The following is a 20,412-nucleotide window of genomic DNA, read 5'->3' as shown; positions in this document are numbered from 1 at the left end:
TGCAAATTCCACATGTGTTTTACCCGCTGCGGGGAGTTGTGGAAATGCTGTGGAAAATTCCACAGCATTTCTGCAACGTGGGCACATAGCCTTATGGTTTGAGGGTGCCATGACCCACTGGGAGAGCTCCTGAGGTGACAGAACAGCAGAACTCCTCATAAGTGACCCCATTTTACAAAATACTTCTCTTGATGAATAAATCTAGAGGTGAAATGATCATTTTGACACTAATATAGAAATTCGCCATATGTGACTGCACAGTACTGCTTAGCCATATGGAGAGTCTCAGTAGGGATGGAGCGCCATTTGCCTCTTGAAGCGCAGATTTTCCTAGAATAGTTTGCAGACTCCATATACAGAGCCCCTATGTGCTAGAGAGCAAAATCGCTGCCCCCCTAAGTGACCCCATTTTGGAAATTACACTAACGGTGGTTTATGCACAATGGGGCTCAGAAGGGAGGGGGTGGGCATTTGGATTTGGGAGTGCAGAATTTGCTGAATGTCTTTTGGGGGGAAAGGACCCTTTTTGCTTTTCTAGAGCCTTTGTGCTACCAGTAACGTGGAAGCCCCCTATATTTCCATTAACAGATGGCAGACCTCAGTGGGCACTTGCTTTTTTTGTGGATTCAGTTAAAGCTTTTATTGGGAACACTTTTCATAACTTTTGGGATCACATTTATCCAGCGCTCTACGCTGAGCACTTTGGGGTTTCCATCTACGGTAAATCTCTGAGATCCCCTGAGGGATCCAATCACTATAATAAGGCAGCAGAGTTACTCTGGACTCCGTCTGGCCTCTGTTCAGCGTTGTCCTTCCTTTCAGAGGTGCACAAAACTATGGTGGACCGTGTTTTTATGCACGCCTAAAAAGACGGACACCGCTGGTCCACAGGGCCTATGGCATTCACAGTGCCTCCATCTGCCTCATTATAGGGAATCTTCTCTCAACAGTTCTGTCTGAATCCTGAATTTCAGGAGATTTACACAGAAACCCCGGTGTAAGCACTCAATGCAGAAAGCAGGATAATTGTGCGCAGAGCCTTACTGCGATCTTTGAGAGGCAGAAAGAAAAAATCCACAGCAGGTGAAGAATTGGTTTTATTTTTTTACGCCATTCCTCATGCGGTGTAAGTGATTAGGCGACTTTATTCTTTGGATTGGTGTGATTACAGCGATACCAGATCTAGTTCCCTTTTTTTACGTTTGGCTGCTGTCACTCACACTAAGAGACGCCTTTTTTTGCAAGAAGTTTTTGCATGGCCATACTTTTGAGAGCTATAATTTTTCCATATTTCGGACGATTGATTGACTGATCACAGTGATCTGGGTGCAGGGACAGATGGCATGAGTTCCCGCACCTCTTCTTGTGCCTCTCAGCTGTCGGCACTGAACTATCAATGCGTGTTAACACACAGTGAGTTTAAATGCATGACGGGCATAGCCTGTACTGGTGTGGGAACGGACACCCTGCCATGACGGGCTATGCCAGTAACTGGACCATATTATTGGGAAGTACTCAAATACCATTTATTCCCTAATCCTGGATATATCGGTATCTGCAGGTAAAGATCTCATAACTTTAGCTAGTCACTTCTCCGAAATTGTTAATTATTAGTAATCTCATCTGTTTAGACTTTTCAGCATATAACACTGCTACTATCCTCTACAAGTGTATCATATCCTATGCACATTATCATTATATGCTAATTAAAATTTTGCAGCAATTTGCCTTTCTAACATGTGTTTTGCCTTGCGGCATCATCAGGGGAATGAAGCTATAAGTGTAGCCTTATTTTCCGGATGACGCCGCAAGGCCAAACTTGTTGGGGAGGCAAATTGCTGCTAAATTTTCTGATTGTGGGAACATACCCCAAGATGAAGGTCCACATACTCATCACATCTCCAAAGTGTTAGAAGATGAAAAATAGTATCTTTTCCCATGACCTTTTAGAAGGCATCGCTTCCCTTTAGTCCTGCACAAGGGTATGTGACTTGATGCTCTCCTATCTGAGGATGGTATGTTACAGCTGAACATACCTTATAAAAGGATTGTGCTCATGATGGTATATTCTGTGTATAAGCGCTGAGTATAGCAATACCTGCAGAAGGAGCTAGCTCAGCCCAGAAACAAAATTATTTTATTGGAATAAATAGTTTATGTTTTGTGAAGCGCATAATCTGCATGGGCCTCACTGGGTGACATCTTGCGTCCTGGCATGCTCTGTGCATTATTTCATTTGCCCATGGAAACTGAATATACCGTATTTTACGGATTATAAAAGACGCACCCCAAATTTTGAGGAGAAATATAGAAAAAAAACACAAACTTTTTTTTAATAAAATGGTGGTGCCTCTTATAATCCATGCGTCTTATTGCTTACCGGGGGTGGTGGCTGCAGTGAAGAAGGGTCCCAGGGTCGCTGCAGGAGGAGGCAAGAGTGGCACGTTGCTGCAGGCCGGATGAGGGGGGTGTTGCACTGTGGGTGAAAATGGCTGCGGTGGTGCGGGTGGCTCCACCGGCATTTTGTGAATGCCTGGAGCCCTCCATACATCTATTACGGCGATGCAGTGGCCTCTGGGAAAATGGCTGCCGGGGGCGTCGCATGCTCAGATTGAGATCTCAGCAACGAGATCTCGGGTGCCAAGATCTCGTCTCCCGAGAACTTGGGACGAGATTTCGTTGCAGAGATCTCAATCTGAGCATGTTCCGCCCCTGGTGGTAGTTTTCCCGGAGGCCACAGCATCACAGTAATGGATATGCGGGGGGGGGGGGCGACAGGCTTTCAAAAATGGCGGTGAAGCCCCCCCTGCACCACAGAGCACCGCAGCCATTTTTCACCCACAGTGGCGCACATCGGAACACCCTCCCATTCCAGCCTGTGGCCTGCAGCAACGTGCCACTCTTGCCTCCTCCAGCAGCGACCCTGCTCTACCGCAGCCAGTAAGGTATATCCGCATTATAAGACGCACCCCCATATTTGGGGGAAAAAAGTGCGTCTTATAATCCGAAAACTACGGTATGTAAAAACAAGCAGAATCACTGAACTTACCAATTGCTAGAAACAATTCGTTTACATTCATTGCGGTTTTTGCTGACGTTTCCATGAATAATAGTCCGGTGTCTTCGGCATATGTCTGCGCCTCCTGCGGAAAAACGTACATTTCATTACGAGATATAAAAAAGGAAGCACCAGTGTAAATTCCCATATACAAGCTATCCATAGGTATTATATGTAGGATGGCCGTGGGTCTAACCAGTGAGACCCCCACCAATCTTGAGAACGGGGGGCCCCTGTTAGAGTCGATTACTAATGAATTTTTTGCTGGAGGTAGATGGGAGTGATGCTGGAAAACGATGGCAGGTGAGTATCAGACAGGGAAATTACATTTAAAGCACCACTACAGCCATGAAAAAAAAAAAAAAAAAGCTGGAACCTTGTTCTTTAGAACACTTGGCTTTATTTCTGGAAATAAGCTCATACAATAAGGCAGGGAGAAGCGGACTGGATTCCACGGCGACATAGGCCACTCAAGCTCCGGGGTTTGTATCCGAGTGCACTTTAGACTTAAGCTCCACTTAGTGTAAACGGCCATATAGGACAATGCATGGCACGGACAGGCTTCCCTTGGTGATCTCAGAGTTCCTCAGGATGGGCTCTCGCCATAACTTAGTGTCATATTTTGCCCGTAGTAGGTCTTTAAGGCTTTTACTGGTTTCTTGGTTATTCAAACAAGCGTCATTGACAAAGTAACCCACCTCAAATTCCACCATCCGCTTCTCAGATAAGTCGGACTTATTACCGGCCAACGCAATCACAATGTTAGGACTGGCTTGCCGTTGTAATTCTTTAACCCATGCTTTTGCCCGGTCAAACGTTTCCTAGAAATAAAGACAAAGATCTAAGAAATGATGGAAAAGGTATGAAGTATCCTGCCTGATATTCACAATTCTGTGCTGTTGACCTATCTACAGAACATCTCTCTTCAGCCGTTCTCCGCTGGGATGCGGTGGCATGTAGATGCAGGTCCCAGATCCTGTGGATATTATAATACACCAGTCAGAATTTGGGTCTGCTGATCATATTTCCTCCTTGATGGAATCCGCGACTTTGGTCAGACTTTATTATGTTATTCAAGCATTGCTGATTTAGAGCTGATACTCGGATAAAAATCAGACATGTCTCCAATTTTTATTTCCACTTGGTCCGTGGGAAACGAAAAATAAATATCAAATAAAAATCGGACATGTGCGCAGCCCCATAGAATATCTTACTAGGTACGAGTGCCATTCCTGAAGAGCCACGGATAGCACTCATATAAGAAAATCAGTCGTGTGCACGAGTCTGAACACTGCGCCGATTTCTTCATTATTTCGGCGCGTGTATATAGTATTATCGGCATTTGTTTGGGGTCCTATGAGGTTTTTCATGAACAAATAAATGTGACCTATTCTTGTGCACTTCCATTGTTTCAAGGCAGAATATCCTGTGGATATTGGATACATGGCCAAGACAGGAATACCTTCTTATAAATGCTTTGCTTTCAAAGTGCACAGCACATAATAACAAACACTTTACTCTGATACTTTTACTCCTTCCTTCATCTAGGTATAAAACTGGATGGTAAGAATCATTTTATATACAATGTTTCATTGATTTGTGTGTGTTGTGAGCACGTGATGTGACATGTGCAGAGAGCACAGGACTGGATTGTCCCCTTTCAGAGAAGTTTTTCCTATAAGCTCCGTTAGAAGAAAAAAAAAAAAAAAAAAAACTGGCTTAACTCATCCTCAGAGGGTCCAGCACTGAGTCTCTGCTAATACTTCTGGTGTCTGCAGCGCTGACACCAAGTCAGCAAAGCCAATCAGTGAACTCCTTGTTCAAAGTTTTTTGATTTTTTTTTTAAGAGTTTATCATTTTTTTTCTCCATTTTCAATAAATGTGTGGTCAAAACCAACGCTACCAATATCTGTCCCTTTCGAAACATTCGTAAAAATTAATTTGGTGACATGGCAATCACAAACCCTTGAATGATTAAACCTTTTTTTTTAGTTATTAAAAAGCAGGTTTGAATTAAGACACACAGTATTCAGGGAGTCACCAGCCACACCTGGATCAAGAATAACCTCAACCGACTTCAGAAAAACAAAAGGATCATTATGTATCAAAGCAGTAAACAGCCAGAACAGACAGACGACCGCGATGATGGCTGCTGACTCACCGCTTCCACTTCCCATTCACTAGAAATGTTCGGTATTTACTTCAAGACTACGCTGTATTCTTAGGGCCCATTTAGCTGGCAAGGCAACTGGAGTTTGTTTCATGCCTTGTTTAGACAGACTGACTTCACTTCCATGAACAATTAACAATCGTTAACACAAATGTTCTGTAGACGTAGACCCTCGTGGTCTCGGCAGCACAGAGACCCTCGTGGTCTCGGCAGCACACAGACCCTCGTGGTCTCGGCAGCACACAGACCCTCGTGGTCTCGGCAGCACACAGACCCTCGTGGTCTCGGCAGCACACAGACCCTCGTGGTCTCGGCAGCACACAGACCCTCGTGGTCTCGGCAGCACACAGACCCTCGTGGTCTCGGCAGCACACAGACCCTCGTGGTCTCGGCAGCACACAGACCCTCGTGGTCTCGGCAGCACACAGACCCTCGTGGTCTCGGCAGCACACAGACCCTCGTGGTCTCGGCAGCACACAGACCCTCGTGGTCTCGGCAGCACACAGACCCTCGTGGTCTCGGCAGCACACAGACCCTCGTGGTCTCGGCAGCACACAGACCCTCGTGGTCTCGGCAGCACACAGACCCTCGTGGTCTCGGCAGCACACAGACCCTCGTGGTCTCGGCAGCACACAGACCCTCGTGGTCTCGGCAGCACACAGACCCTCGTGGTCTCGGCAGCACACAGACCCTCGTGGTCTCGGCAGCACACAGACCCTCGTGGTCTCGGCAGCACACAGACCCTCGTGGTCTCGGCAGCACACAGACCCTCGTGGTCTCGGCAGCACACAGACCCTCGTGGTCTCGGCAGCACACAGACCCTCGTGGTCTCGGCAGCACACAGACCCTCGTGGTCTCGGCAGCACACAGACCCTCGTGGTCTCGGCAGCACACAGACCCTCGTGGTCTCGGCAGCACATGTCCCATTTTCCCATTTACACAAGATGTGTTGCCAAAAACAATGATTTTGGAAGACCGTTTAAAAATCGTTTCACTAAAGGAACATTTGGATTGTTGGTCGATTCTGGGTCTGTATAGACAGGATCCAGAAAGGAGCATTCCTACAAACTATCACTATCAATTATCGGCCTTTAGATCTGACAAAAGCTTACAAATTCCGCTGTAATTAATAGAAATGTATGAAATAAAATAATCCTTAAAAAAGACTAGGAGACACATGAATGATGGCTGGGGGTCCAATCTTTGAGACCCTCATAATCCTGAGAATAAGTGTCCCAAGATCTACCATGAATAGAGCAGTAGTGCGCATGTGTGACAACTGATCCGTTCACTATCTACTACTAAAGAGGTGGTCACACGTTAACTACAGCTTCCGTAAATCCAGAGTAGTCATTCACATTGGAAACTTTGGGACCACCTTTCTAGAGATCAGAAGGGTCCCAACAATCATACATTTATCACCTAGTCTGTGCATAGGTTATTAATTTAATTTTTGAGAAAACCCTTTTTAAAATACTCCCAACTATAGCCCAGTTCTGTCCAAATGTATATGTGGTTTAAGAGCAGTAGTATACCCACCGAATACCATCTTCCCCAACTTCCAGCACAGCTCCGCTCCTCTACTAAATCATGTGATGGCTATTCCATCTTCCCGGATCACACTGTGTCTTTGTGAGAGCCAGACGTCACTTTTTCACACGTCTTGTACTGAAGCTCCATAGGTTTACACTGTAAAAGCCGCTTCCCGGTAACATAGACCCGCCATTGTGTTCCAGCAAGTCGGACTATTCATTACATAACCCAGAAGAGGAGCGGAGCTGTGCTGGAAACGGGAAGACAGCAACTGGAAAGTATATTACCGCACTTCTCATACATATACATTCACATAGGTTTAGGCAATCATTATTGTGAGAGTGCTTATCTAAACCTGTCCTTTACAGAAGATCTGCAGCCTCTCCAAAGACTTTTCTTGTCAATTTCAACTTTTTAGTGCTGCATGATCTTACGCACACCACCCTTTATACGCCGTCAGACACCACTTAACATTCTACACAAAGAATGAAACAAGGATTGTGTACATTTGCAAAATTAATAGTTCACTTATTTTATACGGGTCCTGAGCCTCAGCCTTATAATACTCCAGAGCTGTATTCCCAATACTTCAGAGCTGAAGTCTCCCAGCATGCTCTGCAACTGAATGGCTGACATTTTTAACGTCCCTGCATCCTAAAAAAAAAAAAGATGCCTTAGGTTTTGGACGATCTTAAAGACCGAAAATCTGCTCCTGCTGTAAAATTTTAGATCTTGTCCACTTCCAATAAGCCAATGGGTGTACCATCATTTAGGACTTTTTTTTTAGGGGGGTGGGGGATGATTAATACAATTGAGTCCATGTCTTCACAAACCTTGCTATAATCCATACACCAGATACTGTATTACAAGACCTACGCTGGGATGCATCATTAATACAGGTTTGTTGATGGTTTCCAGCAACAATCAGCAGAACTATGAATGCAGCTCTGGCCTATAATACAAGCTGTAACCAGGGAGCTTATAAGTAATGTATTTGGTAAATAACTATGTAGAATGTATCTACAAATAGATAAAATTTTATCCAAAATGAACATATAGTACCCCATTGAGGACAAGTACCATCAGAGAAAACAGAGGAGGCAAATTACATGGACTCTAGCCTAAAAAGCGGCAAATCCTTACCGGTTTAGTGATGTCAAACACCACGATAGCGGCCTGCGCTCCTCTATAGTACATGGGTGCGAGACTGTGATACCGCTCCTGCCCGGCAGTGTCCCAGATTTCAAACTTCACTGTTGTATCGTCCAGACATACAGACTGAGCCAAGAAGGCAGCTGGTGACAATGGGAAAGGAAACATGGTCAATGCATTACTATGGGGAAGAAAAAATGTCAGCAGGCTTTTGCCACATAATATGAGAGCAGCATAATGTAGAGACAGAGAGGCTGATTCCTGTAATGTATCACTTACTGGGCTATTTGCTGCAGTTTTAATCTCATATATATATATCCCCTAAAAATGATACTTTATTAGTTAAAAACCACAAGGGTGGTAAACACACCAAAGAAAAAAGTGACAAGAAATAAACATAAATTGAAAAAGGTGTTCAGAGACCACTCTAAGGTGACACCTAGGAATCCCTGATGTGATCCTGAGCTTAAGTCTGCCTGTCCGCGGAGGTTGGCACCCTAGGGGGGAACGTTGTGGCGCCCCCGCTCAACGATGACTATCCCTAGGGGCCCTAGTATACCCTACAGCCACTAGTGGTCACCTCTACCCGATAATAAAGGGAACCTCTATTACTAGACAGAGACCAATCTGCTCTAAAGAGGGCCCTGTGTCCCACTTAGTAGGGACACCGCAATAGGCGCCTAGCGTTGTGGATATGCCATGTCACGAGAGTGGGCGGAGCATACGCGGTCTTAGCGGCGGGTTTAAAAAGAGGAACTGGGATGAGTATAGGTTGGCTTATGCACCGTTATGGGACACAAGATATTGCACTATCGGGCCTCCTGATGAGCCTACTCAGGCGAAACGCGTTGAGGCGTTAACCATTTGATGGCTGGTGGCGATAAACACAGATGAGTATCGCTGTGGCAGCTCTGTGTTTACTTTGCTAATGGGATGTTAATGGATTTAATAATGGGACACTATCCTCTATCCTGTGCTACACTGGTTAAATTGCCAGCTTTGGATATATTTTTCTCTCTATATGAAGACATTTTATACCTGTGAGATCGTGGCAACATGGAATCTATTTAAAGTGTCCGGTTTTTGACTCCCATTAATCTGTACATGGTGCCTCACTGTTGATATCGGATGTGGGGCATCATAATGCAAATGAGTATCTAATTATACCACCTGATGCCATGTGTGTTCTATTTTTAACCTCTTTCTTTGGGACACAGGGCCCTCTTTAGAGCAGATTGGTCTTTGTCTAGTAATAGAGGTTCCCTTTATTATCGGGTAGAGGTGACCACTAGTGGCTGTAGGGTATACTAGGGCCCCTAGGGATATTCATCGTTGAGCGGGGGCGCCACAACGTTCCCCCCTAGGGTGCCAACCTCCGCGGACAGGCAGACTCAAGCTCAGGATCACATCAGGGATTCCTAGGTGTCACCTTAGAGTGGTCTCTGTTTGAACACCTTTTTCAATTTATGTTTATTTCTTGTCACTTTTTTCTTTGGTGTGTTTACCACACTTGTGGTTTTTAACTAATAAAGTATCATTTTTAGGGGATATATATATATATATATATATATGAGATTACATTTGACCCTTTCTATAATTGTATGAGAGATTGCTGCAGTTTTACCAACAGGAGATCACTAAAGGACTATTAAACCTGCTGCCAGGTATTCCAATCACGCCTCAAAACGCTAGTTTACTGCCTATGCACAGCTTACACAGCAGTGTCAATCAGTGGTGAGGGCAAGGTTATACACAGTGCTCAGCATTCAGTACTGCTAGATATGCAGCAGATATAATCCATTTTACTAAAAATGCAACTTGCTGCCCAGTAAGTGATAGGGAATCCCCACATGTATTCAGGATGTCTAGCAGCCGTAAATCATGCAGCTGCTTCGACACAAACTAAATCTCTGAGCATGCCAAAATACTCGGAGGACACTCGAGCATGCTTGAGAAAACCTGAGCAACGAGTATACTCGCTCATCACTAGCTGACTATGTAAGACAGCTGTATTTAATGCAGGTAACGACTTGGCGTGTCTAACTGGTCTGTAGGAGCCAGAACTCTTAATGGTTGGTAGGGGATCAAATACTTATTTCTCACTGCAAAATGCAAATAAATTTATATAATTTTTACAATGATTTTCTGGATTTTATTTTTGATATTCTATCTCAGTATTAAAATGAACCTACCCTTAAAGGGAACCTGTCAGCAGCTTTGGCCGCTGTAAGATACAGCCACCGCCTTTCATGGCTTATATACAGCATTCTATAATGCTGTATATAAGCCCCCGGTCCGACCTGATAGATAAAAAAAAAAAAAACAACTTATTATCCTCACCCAGGGATGGGGGTCCGGTCCGATGGGTGTCGCAGGTCCGGGTCCTCCCATCTTCTTGCATTTGGTACAGGATGCTTTGTTTACAATTACAGAGGTCAGACATTTCCTGTAGGTCCTGACCAAGTTTGCACACACTGCAGCAGGGATTTTGGCCCCCTCCTCCATAAAGATCCTCTCCAGATCGTTCAGGTTTCGGGGCGGTCGCTGGGCAACATTGCTTTTCAGCTCCCTCCAAAGATTTTCTATTGGGTTCAGGTCTGGAGACTAGCTAGGCCACTCTATGACATTGAAATGTTTCTTATGGAGCCACTCCTTTGTTGCCCTGGCTGTGTGTTTAGGGTCTTTGTCATGCTGAAAGGCCCAGTCACGACCCATCTTCAATGTTCTTTCTAAGGGAAGGAAGTTGCTGGCCAAAATCTCACGATACATGACCCCATCCATCCTCCCTTCAATATGGTGCAGTCATCGTGTCCCCTTTGCAGAAATGCACCCCCAAAGTATGAGGTTTCACCACCATGCTTCATGGCTGGTACGGTGTTCTTGGGGTTGTACTCATTCTTCTTCCTCTAAACACGATGAGTGGAGTTGATACCAAAAAGTTCTATTTTGGTCTCAGCTGACCACAGCTGGTTGGCTTTTCAAAGGATATTTTCTCTGACCCACTGTAGCATTTCCAGGTAGGGATAGGGCAGATGTCGCATCGCTTCTAATGATTTCCTGCGGTGTATGGCACAGCACTGTAAGGCTATGTTCACACATTGCGCTTTTGCTGAGCTTTTTTATGCAAATTTTAAGCTGCGCTTAGGCTGGTTTCACATTAGAATTTTTTTTGCGCAGCGTATCGTGCGCACCTATGTTTAACCCCTTCACTACCAAGGGTGGTTTGCACGTTAACTCCCGGGCCAATTTTTACAATTCTGACCACTGTCCTTTTATGAGGCCATAACACTGGAATGCTTCCATGGATCCCTGTGATTCTGACATTGTTTTCTCGTGACATATTGTACTTCATATGTTAGTGGTAAAATTTAATTCATATAACTTGCGTTTATTTGTGAAAAAAACAGAAATTTGGTGAAAATTTCGCAATTTTCCAACTTTGAATTTTTATACCCTTAAATCACAGAGATATGGCACATAAAAAACTTGATAAGTAACATTTCCCACATGTTTACATCAGCACAATTTTGGAACCAAAATTTTTTTTGTTAGGAAGTTATAAGGGTTAAAAGTTGACCAGCGATTTCTAATTTTTGCAACACCATTTTATTTTTACGGACCACATCACATTTGAAGTCACTTTGAAGGGTCTATATGATAGAAAACACCCAAAGGTGACACCATTCTAAAAACTGCACCCCTTAAGGTGCTCAAAACCACATTCAAGAAGTTTATTAACCCTTCAGGTGCTTCACAGGAATTTTTTGAATATTTAAAAAAAAATGAACATTAACTTTTTTTCACAAAAAAAAATACTTCAGGTTCAATTTTTTTTTATTTTACCAAGGGCAACAGGAGAAATTGGACTGCAAAAATTATTGTGCAATTTGTCCTGAGTACGCTGATAAATGATATGTGGGGGGGACCACTGTTTCGGAGCATGGCAGAGCTCAGAAGGGAAGGCGCGCAGTTTGACTTTTACAATGCAAAATTGGCTGGAATTCAGATCGGACGCCATGTCACGTTTGGAGAGCCCCTGATGTACCTAAACAGTGGAAGCCCCCCACAAGTGACCCCATTTTGGAAACTAGACCCCCCAAGGAACCTATCTAGATATGTGGTGAGAACTTTGAACCCACAAGGGCTTCACAGAAGTTTATAACGTACAGCGGTACAATTAAAAAAATCATATTTTTTCCACAAAATGATCTTTTCACCCCCAATTTTTATTTTCCCAAGGGTAACAGGACCCTAAACGTTATTGTGCAATTTGTCCTGAGTACGCTGATACCCCACATGTTGGGGTAAACCACTATTTGGGTGCATGGCAGAGCTCGGAAGGGAAGCAGCGCCATTTGACTTTTTTGGCTGGAATTGAGATCGGACACCATGTCGCGTTTCCAAAGCCCCTGATGTACCAAAACAGTAGAAACCCCCCACAAATGACCCCATTTTGGAAACTAGACACCCCCAAGGAACTTATCTAGATTTGTGGTGAGAACTTTGAACCCCCAAGTGCTTCACAAAAGTTTATAAACGCCCAGGCGTGAAAATAAAAAAAATTTTTTTTCCACAAAAATGATATTTTTGCCCCCAATTTTTTATTTTTCTAAGGGCAACAGGAGAAATAGCACCCCAAAAGTTGTTTTGCAAATTGCCCTGAGTAGGCTGATACCCTATATGTGGGGGTAAAACACTGTTTGGGCGCATGGCAGAGCTTGGAAGGGAAGGAGCACCATTTGACTTTTTCAACGCAGAATTGACTGGAATTGAGATCAGACGCCATGTTGCGTTTGGAGAGCACCTGATGTGCCCAAACAGTGGAAACCCCCAATTCTAACTCCAACCCTAACCCCAACCACCCCTAGCCCTAACCCTAATGGGAAAATGGAAATAAATACAATTTTCTTTTGATTTTATTATTTTTCCCTAACTAAGGGGGTGATAACGGGGGGTTTGATTTACTATTTATGGCGTTTTTTATTTTTGGCAGCTGTCATACGCTAAAATATGCTTTTTATTGTAAAAATAGTTTTTGCATCACCACATATTGAGAGCTATAATTTTTCCATATTTTGACCCACCGAGTCATGTGAGGTCTTATTTTTTGTGGGACGAGTTGACGTTTTTATTGGTACCATGTTCGGGCATGTCACATTTTTTGATAGCTTTTAATTTCGTTTTTTGGGACGCAGAATTTACAAAAAACAGCGTTTCATGAATTTCTTTTGGGTGGTGCGTTTACGCCGTTCCGCATGCGATAAAATTGATAAAGCGGTTTTCTTCTTCGGGTCAGTTTTATAGGGCAGGTCGTTACGGACGCGGCGATACCAAATGTGTGTATTTTTGTTGTTTTTTTTTATTTCCAAAAAATGAGTTTATTGGGGAATATATTTTTTTTTAATTTAGCGATTTTTAAAAAATTTATTTATTTATTTTTTTTTACACACTTTATTACATTGTCCCAGGGGGGACATAACTGTCATGTGACAGATCAGCGATCTGTCACAGGCACTGCTGCAGGCTTCCTCATGCCTGCGCTCTGCAGGTAGTGAGGAAGCCAGCTTCCTGCAGGCCCCCAGAGGTCCCCGCCACCATATTGGATTCGGGGACCTGCAGGAAAGGAGCCCCCCCCCCGCAGCAGCGCTGCACATTGCGCTGCCGTGGGGGGCTCAGGGAAGCACAGAGGGAGCTCCCTCCCTGCCGATGCTTCCCTTTAACCCCCGGTACACCGCGATTGCGTTTGATCGCGGTGTACAAGGGGTTAACGTGTCGGGGGCGGTCCGTGACCGCCCCTGACACATTGTGCTGGGTGTCAGCTATGATAATTAGCCGACACCCGTCCGCGATAAGCGGCGCTCACCACGTGGGCGCCGCTGATCGCTATGATGTAATATTCCGTCCATGGTAATTAGGGCCCAGGGCACATGGATGGAATATTACGTCCAATGAAGGAAAGGAGTTAACATGGGGGGGGGGGCGCATGGTCTTGCGTTTGTATGCGTTTTTGTGTGAATGTGTTTTTTTTAAGGTGTGCGCCTAGGCGTGCGAGACGCAACATGTTGCATTTTTGGGTCCGTCCAACTGCGTAAAAAAAAAAAAAAAAGCACTTGCGCATGGAATGCGACAAAATAATTCATTAGTCTATGGGAACGCAGGCGTGCGCATGGACATGCGCACGCATACGTTTTAAGAGTTAACAAGGCTAGAAACTGATTAAAATGCATGTGCCTAAAAAACGCAAACGCATGCTGCGTTTTTTGCATGCATTTCTATTGCGCACCAAGTGCAGTGCTAAAAAACACTAATGTGAAAGTAGCCTTAAGCCGCTTACAAAAAGCAGGTTTTGCTGCATTTTTTGCTGCGTTTTTGCAGTCTCTTGTGCATGTTGATAAAGTTTAGTTTAGTGGCCCCCCCAAAAAAATTTGATATCTGCGTTTTTTGCGGCGTTTCTGCACTTATTGTTTCCTATGGGTGAAAAACCGCTTCAAAGACGCTGACAGTAGTGACAGGCTGCAGTTTTAATAAACGCAGCAGTTTTATAAATCAGGAAAATAAAACCGATGTGTGCGCATGAGATTTCTGAAATCTCATAGAATTTGTTGTGCGTGTAAAATGCAGCTAAAAAAAAGCTGCAAAATGACTAAGTGTGAGCACAGCCTAAATGCTTCTGAACATTAGATTTCCACGTGCGACACACTTGCCATAGATTTCAATGCAAGCTACGCTTCACAGTGACTTGTCTGCGATTGGGTGGTGTTTCTACAGAATAATTGCAGCTCTAGAATAGTCATGAGGCGGCAAGTCACGGACAGGTTGCACAAGTGTTTTCATCCTGCCTGATGACTGCCGGCGGCTTCTCCTACCAACCAGTCAGTGACAAATGGACCATGCACGTCACAACCTTTCTTTCCCCGCATCCAATCACTTGAATGAGAGAGTTTGATCCAGATATCAGATCAAAATCATCAAAAAAAAAAAAAAAATATGAGGATCTGTCAGTGAGCTGACAGTCCAATGGGAAAGTCTCTAACTCTTATCTATCTTTTTGGAACTCCTTTCTGCTGATTTATGACCATTGACCACAACAATATTGAATGTGCAGGGAAGTAAAGGAAAATAGTGCAAAATAGTTAATGAAGCCCAATTGCAAAATTTTTTAGCCCCAGATATGTGCATTTAAGAAAGAAAAAAAGAAACATACAACACTGCTCACATTAGAGACCTGTAACTTTTTTGTGACAATGTAAGTTTCTGCTCCACTTAGGGTTTGCAAAAAGTAGAGTTGACAACCCTGAGGTCGCTACCACAACCCCTGGGGGTCACTGCCACTACACTAGTGCAAGCCCCCCAGCATATTGCTCAGAAGTTCTTAGTACAAGTTTATGCTCCAATATAGAACGGAGCCCGCGTCACATAAGAGTCAATGAGATTTTGTAATGCCATTAGCATTACAGCATTACTTTACATTACATTACTTTACATTCATCTTCAAAACGTGATCAGCAGATACGGCAGCGAGTAGGAGCGCAAGGATGGCACTTGTGTATTGCAAAATACAAAGCAGTCTGATCAAGCGGGGAGGTGAACGCAGCCGCCCTTGTCTGCAATCAGGAAGTCAGCCAAGCTTATTTCTGTCTGTAACATGTGATGTTTTGCAACAGTAGTGACGTCTGGGCCAATGCTTCCCTCCATCCTTGGCTGATGACAAGGTGAAATGCCGTCTCAGGGCCATTAGGAGATATATATATCTCTCTATCTATATATTTTTTTTTTGGCCATGACAGCTAATCCAGAATATACCTGTACATATGAGGTCACGATCCCATGAGGAGTATTTGGAGAGTTTTTGAGGTTGCAGATTTTCTGCACATATTGGGTAAATTATGTTACTAGTTTTTTTTTCATTGCACTTTTTTGGCTTTTTTTTGTTGTTTCACATTTTATGTAAAGCCGCTTTGTTTTCAGCATTGATTTGGTATTTGGCTATGATAAAACCTAGATATATAAATGCAGCCTCAAAGACGCATTGTGGGAAATGTAGCCCGTGAATTATTATTTTATTTATATAGCGCCACCTTATTCCTATACATCACTGTCCCCATTGGGGCTCACAATCTAAATTCAGAATCAAATCTAAGATGGCCACTGTAAATGATCAGCAGTTAGGGGGATCTCACCATAAGGCTATGTGCACACGTAGTTTTAGGTGCTGCGGATTTGGAAAAATCCACAGGTAAATTCTCAGGTCAAAAGACCTGCGGTTTACCTGCGGATTAGCCCTGCAGTTTCACACCTCACAATGGAGAAGGTGTGAAACCGCTGCGGATTCCACACAAAGAATTGACATGCTGCGGATTTGAACCAGCAGCAAATCCGCGCGGAAAAATCCACAGCATGCGCACTGCGTTTTTCAGAGTACCATTGAAAACAATGATACTGTACAACGCACCTAAATCTGCTGCGGACCCGCAGCTCCTGAAACGCTGCAGGTCCGCAGCAGAATCCGCAACGTGTGCACATGGCCTAAATACACCAAGAACTAAACCAAACTCTTATAACCTGGCAAAAATTTTTTCTTTAATTTATTACCAATTTGTGGAGTAAATTATAGTATAGTTATTGGGTAGTGCAGATGAGCAATTTTCTGAAATATTGCAAAAAAAAGTGATAGAAAACATAGATCTTTATGCCATGTGCCAAATTTTTCACACCAACTGAGAGCGACCAGTGAAAGAGCGCTGCAGTATACAGGCAGTGTGTTGTTAATAAGTATTGTACCGTGCTGCGATTTCAGATGGATCTCCAGAAATATTTCCGTAATTCCTGGTGCAGAGCTCTAGTTGTGCCAAAGGGAGAGGTCAATATATATTGGTGGCTTTTTCAAAAAGTGACAGTATTTATAGGTTATAGTGGAGCTAAAATTTTGGTCTGGATGAGGGAGGTCTCGATGTTTCTAATAATTTTCTGAATTTAATATTTAGAATATTAGAATGTAGCAAAAGTCACAAATGGTGAATTCTAAGGTCCAGTTAAAGGCGAAAATAATGAGAGTTATATCCAACTGATAACAGCAACAGCAGGTGTCAGCTGATGGGACTTACTCCTATTAGCCTTCTCCTGCTGCCACTAGTAACAGTGAGAGCAGTTGCGGCTGATGGGCGTAATGATCACCCGCCGAATGCGCTAAAAAAAAAAAAAAAAAAAAAAAAAAAAAATTGGCGCTGGTTCCCTTGTATTTTTGGATAACCAGCCAGGGAAAACTCACAGCTCGAGGCTGCAAACCTCAGCTGTCAGCCTCAGCAAGGCTGGTTATCAAGAATAAACTGTGTTCCAAATTATTATGCAAAAAGTTTAAGAGTGATAAGGTTAGAATTTTCTTGTTTGTCATTTAAACTCATTGATGGTGATGTGTGTCAGGGCTCTTTATATCACTGAAATCAATTGCAGATACCTGTGCAAATTAGTTTGGCAGGTGTGTCCAAATAAAGGCAAGACTACTTAAGAAGGCTGTTCCACATTATTAAGCAGCCTACATTTTTTGCCAAAATGGGAAAGAAAAAGGATGTGTCAGCTGCTGAGAAGCAGCAAATTGTGGAGTATTTAGGTCAAGGCATGACTACAATCAACATTGCCAAGACACTTCATGGTGATCATCGCACAATCAAGAAGTATGTCGCTGATTCCCAGCACACACGTGTGCGTGCTGATAAGGAAAAATTGAGGACTCTTTCCAACAGGCAATTGCGTCAGGTTAAGAGAGCAGCTGCAAAAATGCCTCGTCATAGCAGCAGACAAGTTTTTGAAGCTGCTGGTGCCTCCAACGTCCCCCGATCAACAAGATGCAGGGTCCTTAAGAGGTTTGCAGCTGTGCGTAAGCCATCCTGTCGACCACCTCTATCCACTGCACACAAGCAGAAACGGCTCCAGTGGGGGCCAAACGATACATGAAGACTGACTTCCAAACTGTTTTGTTTACCGATGAGTGCCGTGCAACGCTCGATGGTCCAGATGGATGGAGTGGAGGATGGCTGGTTGGTTGATGGACACCCCATGAAAACATGGCTAAGGCGCCAACAAGGAGGAGGTGGAGTAATGTTTTGGGCTGGAATCATGGGGAGAGAGATTGTCGGCCCCTTTAGGATCCCTGAAGGGGTAAAGATGAACTCCATAATCTGTGTGGAGTTTCTAAACAGCACTTCCTGCCATGGTTCAAGAGGAAGAACCGTGCTTTCCACAGCAAGATCATTTTCATGCATGATAATGCACCGTCTCATGCTGCAAATAACACATCTGCATCTCTGGCTGCTATGGGCATAAAAGAGGACAAACTTATGGTGTGGCCACCATCTTCCCCTGACCTCAACCCCATTGAGAACCTCTGGAGCATCATCAAAAGGAGTGTCTATGATGGCGGGAGGCAGTTCACATCTAAGCAACAGCTCTGGGAGGGTATTCTGTCCACATGCAAAACAATTGAAGCACAAACCATCCAAAAACTGACACATTCAATGGACGAGAGAGTTCAGAAGCTTCTTTCCAACAAGGGGTCCTATGTGCAAATGTAACATCACCTAGAATAAAGTTTTGACTTGAAAACTGTTTGATTTCATTTTGTAATAAGCTGATAATGCTTATTTCACAATTCACCATTTTTTTGTTCAAAATAAAAATACAAAGGTTGAAAACTCTGCTGTGCATAATAATTTGGAACATGCATTTTGAGTGTCTCTTATTTTTAAAAATATACTGTTTTCATAGGCAGTTTGTTCAAAAACATTGCAATTATACTAGAATATTAGATGACTGGAAAATAACAATGACTTCAATTCATATAGGTAATTTAGAGAAAATATGAGGAAATATTTTTTGCATAATTTGGAACACAGTAAAGGAGTCCCCATATTTTTTTTGTTTTAATTCTTTAAATAAATCATTAATAAAAAAAAAAAAAATGCATGGGGGGGTCCCCCCCCATTTTTGACAACAAGCCTTCCTACAACAGCTGAGGGCTGCAGACACCCAGAAAAGGCACATTTATTAAATGCGCCAATTCTGGCGCTGTGCCCAGCTTTTCCCACTTTTTGTGGGGTTGAGGTCACCTTTGTATTCTCTGGTGACATCAAGCCCACGGCTTAATAATGAAAATTGAGGAGGGCACCACTAAATAAGGGTAGGGATACTCCTGCGGTCAGTATAAATCAGAACAGCAAAAATGTGAAGAGAAAGCTACTGACCAAAAAACAGGGATCACCTCAATATGATAATTTTAGTAAGTACACAGACAACACCATATAAAAATATTTAAAAAGTCATAGACATGACATATACAACAGACACCAAAATAGGCTTAAGATAAAGCCCTAAAGACAAACCCCTAGGAGAGCAGTAATAAATATACTGTGAGTGGCTAGATATTCAAAAAGACAATAGGTTCAAACATATAATAAATATAGGGACGGCACCAATGAGAGTCACCAAAAAAAGGAATGAATGTCACACTAAATCTAAGTGTAAATCCTGCACACAATATCCCAGTGCAGTACCACTCAATAAACCAGACTTGTAAAGGTGCCCAGATACCCAAATCATTTACTAGCAATGCCCATAAAGATAGCTAAGCCACTAAGTTCATAAATAGAGCGCCACATGTATTGGTATATATGGACAGTCAAAAATATGTGCGGCATGCAGGTAAAAGGCACATAGAAATTAGATCAGGACACCGATAAGGGTTGCCTGCAAAAAGAGAAGATTATCCTAAGAAACCTCAAGAAGTAGATCCTGCACGCACTGTCCAATACAATACCGCTGTGATAGGGTGAGCTTGTGGAGATGCCCGCCGCGTGCCGCTTCGTCATTCCTTTTTTGGTGACTCATTGGTGCCCGTCCCTATATTTATTATATGTTTGCTTGTGCACGGTGCTTTTTGAATATTACATCAGCACATTTGGCTAATGTTCAAGGTCACGGTTGCCCATTGATCTCTATGGGCACTGTCAGCAAAAAACGGAGATTAGACCTACCGGTAATGTTATTTCCAGGAGTCCATCCTGACAGCACCATGGGGGTTGACCTTTCATCCTTGCAGGGACAGGAAATACACGAGAGGTTAAAAGGTCCCCTCCCACACCACACTCCAGTGATTTTCCAAGTACCACACTAGTATGGATGCAATTAAAATTTATTGAGATATAGTACAAGCATATTGACACCAGTACAAATCCTAGGGAGGGAACTACCAGTGCTGTCAGGATGGACTCCTGGAAATAACATTACCGGTAGGTCTAATCTCCGTTTTCCAGGACGTCCTATCCTGACAGCACCATGGGGAATACCAAAGTAGGAATTCGCTTAGGGTGGGACTACTGCTTGTAGCACTCTACGACCGAAGGTCGACTGGCTAGCTGTCAAAGTGTCCAACTTATAGTGTCTACAGAAAGTGTTCGGTGTAGACCAGGTGGCAGCCCTGCATATTTGATCTACTGAGGCCCCCGCC

The 20,412-nt window shown here is 43.5% G+C and overlaps 1 protein-coding gene across 1 annotated transcript in view; it reads right to left on the bottom strand.

Annotated features, from left to right (window-relative positions):
• LOC141054280 (ras-related protein Rab-5B-like) overlaps positions 1 to 20,412 on the bottom strand; it is a 55,337-nt gene that overhangs the window by 10,077 nt on the left and 24,848 nt on the right. The window contains exons 3-5 of the mRNA XM_073551557.1: positions 7,905 to 8,056; positions 3,757 to 3,879; positions 3,050 to 3,143 (exon numbers count right to left, since the gene is read on the bottom strand). Coding sequence (XP_073407658.1) covers positions 3,050 to 3,143; positions 3,757 to 3,879; positions 7,905 to 8,056 — 369 coding nt within the window. The remainder of the gene's footprint in view (positions 1 to 3,049; positions 3,144 to 3,756; positions 3,880 to 7,904; positions 8,057 to 20,412) is intronic.

Source organism: Dendrobates tinctorius, unplaced genomic scaffold, assembly GCF_039654945.1.
Source record: "Dendrobates tinctorius isolate UK_male_01 unplaced genomic scaffold, ASM3965494v1 ptg000177l, whole genome shotgun sequence".
NCBI lineage: Eukaryota > Metazoa > Chordata > Amphibia > Anura > Dendrobatidae > Dendrobates > Dendrobates tinctorius.
This window is presented reverse-complemented; position numbering and strand designations above follow the sequence as displayed.